General features: G+C 42.2%; 1 protein-coding gene across 1 annotated transcript; it reads right to left on the reverse strand.

Annotated features, from left to right (window-relative positions):
• Positions 1-414: 414 nt before the first annotated feature.
• Positions 415-4,667, reverse strand: LOC118750942. Its single transcript, XM_036485694.1, has one exon. The coding sequence runs from the start codon at positions 3,928-3,930 to the stop codon at positions 3,163-3,165; it is 768 nt and encodes a 255-aa protein (XP_036341587.1). The 5' UTR covers positions 3,931-4,667; the 3' UTR covers positions 415-3,162.
• Between the last annotated feature and the right edge of the window lie 1,466 nt (positions 4,668-6,133).

Genomic DNA, 6,133 nt, shown 5'->3' on the forward strand with positions numbered 1-6,133 from the left:
TTTAATTTTTAAATTAACGAAGTGCTACGATTTCTTGCAAACTCGTATCCCTTTTTAGCTTACAACAGGACAGTGCGTTTAGCTGTCTGTTCGTAATGGGTCCAAGACTATGTTTCTCTGAATTTACTACATCTATCGCTATTTTTCAGTTTACTATAAACGCCACGCTCTCTTCTATAAACTCAAGGGGTTAACTAGTATATTTATGTAAGCATATCTAACATAACTACCCAGTAGGCAAAATTAGACAAATTAAGCCTTCTTGGCAGAGTTATTTCCAATATTTTGAAGCGAGAGGTCTTCTATTCGCGTTTCTTGATCCCATTTATTTTTGTATCAAATAGCCAGAGCATCTGATTCAGCTTCCCCCAAAAAAAAAAACACGTTCACTTGGAATAAATATGACACAGTTTATATTTTGCAACAGACCCTCATAGAAACGTTTACTGCAATTTTCGCTTTTATTTGACTTTGTTTGCTTATCAAATACAACTTCTCGCCCGAATTCGAATGGCAGCGCTATTGGCAGATCTTCTAATACACCTTGCAAAAGGAAGGTCTGCCAGCGTTCCTCATTTTTCCGATTGGGTATATATGTAAGCCTCACAATTTGAAGCCAGCTTTAAAATCGTTCGAAAACGGTTCCCGTCATCGTAAGGTGTGAAGACGACTTTATAAAGAAAAGCGTTTTCCCCAAGCGATGGAAGCTTCACCAATTGGTGTTTCTATCGAATCCAAATGATCTATCTGCTTTTAGACGGCTTTGTATTAGAGCTTGTCTCTGCGGAAAAGGTCTTAGAATGCAATTTTATTGAACTGAATCAAAGCTTTGCAATTATCTGTAGGCCTGGCATCGAAGCAATTTGTTTTCCTGTGAAAATTGAAGCTTCACATTTGGTCAAACCGATATCAGAGAAAACAATATCTGGAGAACTCTGGAAAAGCGGTGCTGTGAGTACTGTAAGTACAATGCGCAGTACCCCCGACGCTTCTATTTAAATACAGATTTTTTTAATTTGTTAAACATTTTGTGATCCCATCCCAAACACATTCAAGACATCTTCGAGAATTATGTTAGATACCAGAGAACCAAAAAAAAACATAGGTAAAGATTGCCGAGCACTCTGAGCTACGTAATATTTTATGTTTCCGAGGTGTGGACAGATGCATTGCACTTGGGTTCGTATAGTCGGGGCAACAAATCAGTCTACAGACGAAGTGCTATTGCGATATAAGCCGAATGTCCCACAGTTTCGGAATCACTTATTGTGACCGTATTTTATTTACCGGAGCGGGCTGCTCTGTTAGGTCAAGCGTACGATGGTTTGCAAGATTACGCCTCCTTCGCAAAATGACAGAAATAATGGGGCACAATAAGCGATGGGCAAATAGAGTCATCGAGAAGAAGGCCCTTATCGCCTGCCTGTAATGTGATCGATAGAGCAGTTGATGTGTTTAACGGACAGTTAAACGGCCCTAAGAGAATTTTGTATAAATATCGAGGCTATACGGTAGATGGACGAAAACTTCTCAGTCAAGCCCTTATTTATTGTTTTTTTTTTTTGTTTTTGCTTGAAGTGACGAAAAGCAATACATTTCCTGTTGATAATTTCTGGATATTATCATTTAATGCTGTTTTCCATTTGCATTTACTTGGCCAGCGCTTCGAGAAGTTAATGACGAACCAGCGCTCACTAATGACGTATAGACCTAAGACTATAAAATTTATTAAGAGATTAGTCCGTACTGCAATTTGAAGCCTTGACGTTTGGGAATGTAAAAGTAGTTACCGAACTATACAACATTTAACTTTGTTTCGATCCTAGTAGACAAAGTTGGGGGTACAGCGAGCAAAAAATCATTTTGCAATTTTGCACCGGTCTTTCAAGGCCTTTATTTTTCCAAAAAGTCGAATTTAGACAAATTACATGAATTTTTGCTGCAAAAAAAAAATTAAAAAATTTCGCATAGTTAGATGTCGAACTTTTAAAATTTTAATAAGAAACACTATACAATGTTTTTCATCACCAAAACACCGCCTCTCCAACAATATATATGTATATGCGAATATTGCTTATAAATAACTGGGCAAATTTTTAAAAATTACCGCTACACGTACATACATTACAAACATTCTATAAACATTTATTTGCTAAAGCTTACTAAGTTTCAAAAAAAACCCAACTCGGCCTTTAGCTGTTCAGTTGCTTATGGCCTTAGGTATTTTTTAGCTACGAAACTAACAATTAGGCACCGCTTGAATATTTTCCTTAATCGTTCACTTAACCACGCACTACTACACTTAGGGCCGTTTACACCATCTCTGGTTAATAGTCCAGTTATGCATACTTAGCGTTGCATGACTAATCTCCAGTTAAACATCGTTACCGACGTTATTGACTCCATACATATAAGATTGTGTCGAGAACGTCGGTAAAGAGGTTTAACTGGAGCTTAGTGTTAACCAGAGATGGTGAAAACGGCCCTAATAAGTCTACATTTTTTTCAATTTACAACTAATTTCAAATTGCTATATGCGATTATATGTAAATGTTATGCGTAAGTACTAAATTTTATATGCGAATGCATCAAAACTGCTGCATTTTCTTCTCACTTTCGCTTTGTATGAGAATCCCTTTTCATTGCACTTTTTGCGGCGCATTTGATTTCTCCAACCAACCTTTGCCGTAATCCCTCAACGCCCGTCTGCACCTCGAAGACCTTGTATTTTACCCTTGACAGCTTCGCAAACTCATTGCCAAATAAAGTGTGAAAGCGCGTCAGTTTGTCTGTGCACGAAGAGCCAAGGTGTAACGTTACAACCTTCGCCACTCACTCGATTGCACAGTTGCTCAGTTGAGTTGCATTGTAGCAACATTACAGCCGCGTGACTGCGTAAATCGTCCATCGTCAGTCTTCAATCGGCACTCGCCTTCGCCTTCGCCTTCGCCTTCGCCACCATCACTTCTGATAATCAATTTCACCGCAACAAGCTCTCCAATCCCCATTACCATTACTCCGGCCTGGCACGCCACGATTTCCCCCCACGTCGTTACCGTCGCCATCACCGTCACCATTGACTTCGCCTTCGCCTTCGCCATCGCCACCCGCCCCTCTCCAACATATTCAGAAACAATTGCTTCTACGCTTCGAAACCGTGTCCTACGACGATTTCTTGCCACCGCTGATGCCCGCTCCTTTGGGCGCACGCGACTTCTTCAACAGGAAGCACGTCAAAAATTCAATGGAGGATGTGGGCTTCTGTAAGCTCTCATCCGACGACGAGTTGGCGCCCTCCATGCACTTGGCATGCAAACGATAGCCGCCTTCTGCGGATTTCTCCTTGGCCGTCAGTACGCCCGACTGCGGTTCGTCGCCGCGTCGATAGTAATTCTTGCAACATTTTTTCGACAAGTTATACATCTGCACTGTGTTATCGATGGCATCGGCGTCATCGCGCTTGCCACCCTTGGTGCTGCTGCTGCCGCTGCCACTGCCGCTGCCGCCGAGCACTCCCTTGCCTTCGCCGTCGTTGTTCGAGTTGAGTAGGGAAGTGTATTTTTGGCGACTGGCGGCGGACGTGCTTGCCCCGCTGCCGTAGCGATCTACATACGCATTGTCCGTACCGCTGCCGTCCAGCGCGCCGCCACGGCCGCCATTGCCAGCCTCATCGGTGCCTTCCGCCTCATCGCCCTCCGCGGTGGCCGTTAGATTGTTTTGTGTTTCGAAGACGAATTTGTGCGAGCGATAGCGCTGCGAGCGGTCATGCTCCATCCAATCGGTGCTGGCGGGCAAGGACAATTGGATGGTGGGCGTACGGTAGTACTGGCGGTGCGGATGGAAGCCCAGCCCGAAGTCGTCCATGTACGATTGGGAGTTGAGGTTATCGAGCTCATCGGCGACGCTCAACAAAAACGGAAGTGTTGACATTTTCAAGCGTCGGTTGTTATCGTCGCTGCCGTCGTTGTTGCTTGCGTTTGGGTTGTAGTAGCCTTTTCTGCTGCTTATTGTGTGGCTGGATTTGCCGTCGCTGCCGTCACAGCAACTGCTGCGACAATGATTTGACTATTTGATGATTGTAATTTGTTGTGTGTAAATTTTTTGGTCTTATCGCATCTCGCAAGCGAACAAAAACAAACTTATATTCAACATTCCAAATGTGTTGGGCTGGAAGAATACTCGAAATCAACGGCTTCAACACTTTTATGTATAGATTTTCACTGAACTAGATATGTTTTTACTACTTTTTCGTATATGAATGAATTTTCATTTTCGCAATATTCCTTGCGAAAGCAAAAATTTTGTCTGTATCTGGAATGAAAATTTCGGTGTTTTTATTTTGCTTATTTATTTAGTTTTTGTTATTGTTTGTGTTAGCACTGCATGCACAACACTTTTGTTGTCCTTCCTCACGGTAGATTTGTTTTGTTTTTTTTTTTCTTTTTTTTCAAGCTGAGTTCTACTTTATTTTGCTTATTTTTTAAGCAGTTCACTTCACTGGCTACTTTGCCTTGTGCTCCTACTTTGCGCTCTCGGCCTGCACTTCTGCTTGCTTGCAGCAAGTGCTGTTGCCCCAATGCCTTGTTGGGATATCCAGTTACATTGATTGCTTTAACCGCTGCTTCGAACTGCTCTCGTTCGGTGATTGCCACAAACTGAAACTTGCCACAACTAAGTAATTGCGAAATTGTGCAAGCGACACGAAACTCCTTCGTCGTGAGCGTAATCGTAATTACTAACACATCCATACTCGGTTGGCACTGCGGATATTCCTGTGAGATAGCCGAAATTGCAAGCAACAGCAACAACATCCGTTGACTGCTTTTTGTAAACAATAACAAGAAATGAGAATGATTTCAAAAATACCACGAACGCCACAAAAAGTTGAGAAACCAAAAGTTTCCTTAACAGCATTTAAAAAACCAACGCATTTGAGAGTTATTTTCCTTAAAACTTAACTATTTAGGTATTGACAAGGTGCCGTAATGAGTAATACTTTTATAATGGCATACGTTCTGTAAGTACAAAAATATATTTAACTATTAAAAAAAATTTGAACTTTAGCCAAAATTGTGTTTAGGTGGCAACCCCAAGATCGAAGAAATCGAAGCTTTGGGGCCAAGAACAATTTAGATCTCCTGCATTCTCCCCGACGGAACAGTGGCGTACCTAAGTCCAGCATTGGGTGAGTAGACGTACTCTGCAAGTGGGCGTTCTTTCACCCTTTCTCTGCATCGTATTCGCCATCCAAACGCTGGAGAAGCTAAAAGGAAGAGACTCATCGATCATTGCTTATGTTGTAGACGTGGTGCTCGTTGTCATAGCCAAAATTCTGGACACTCTGTATAATCCTATCCAGGGATACTTAAACTAAGCTATAAATCGGTCTGCTGGAAGCGGACTTGCTATTCATTCCGAAAATACAGAGGTCCCCAAGTGGTATAAAGTGCCGAATGCCTCACTTTTCTCAATCTATGGCGTTCCTGTAAAAACGTCATATGGGCCGTCTGTCCAAAGGTAATTGACTGGCTGTATGAAATTTAGGGAATTATCTGGAGGAATTCAGTCGAAAAGTCTTCAATGGTTCTCCTTCCGCCTGGCGCATGAGCAGTCGCAAACTTCGACTTTATATGCACCGGAAGAAACTGATCAGCAAGGATCGAAGCTAGCCCCTATTGGATCCTTCTATGCATACATTCTTCTAAAGGGTGCATGGAAGAGCGACAGAGGTCCACTTAACATATTTCTTCACGGATAGCGCAAAGATGGATGTTAGAATTTAACAGGGTATGCAAAAACTCGGAGTTCGAGCGATCGAGCGAGCAAACGTCTACTCACTGCTCGCAGCTCGTACTCGTGAGGTGAGCAGGGCTGCCAGCTTGGCTCAAACCGAGCACACCATTATGTATGTACACATATATTTATTTATGTAGATTGAATGAGAGTTAACTCGTCACTGTAAAACGGCTAGTTTAAACGACGATATGTGCATGTGTACATACAATCCTTAACTCGAAATTTTTAGTTGATACAATTTGTATCCCATCAATTTTTTTCTGACCAAACAATCCGTTTGCCTATCATATCCTCGCTCATCTACTCGCCTCGCTCGTCTGCTGCTGCAAATGAGTGC

The sequence above is a fragment of the Rhagoletis pomonella genome, unplaced genomic scaffold, assembly GCF_013731165.1.
Source record: "Rhagoletis pomonella isolate Grant_MI unplaced genomic scaffold, Rhpom_1.0 Rhpom_scaffold_00468, whole genome shotgun sequence".
NCBI lineage: Eukaryota > Metazoa > Arthropoda > Insecta > Diptera > Tephritidae > Rhagoletis > Rhagoletis pomonella.

Bases quoted from the DNA above. Each gene is read 5' to 3' on its own strand.
- LOC118750942 (XM_036485694.1), bottom strand. From the start codon at position 3,930: ATGTCAACACTTCCGTTTTTGTTGAGCGTCGCCGATGAGCTCGATAAC.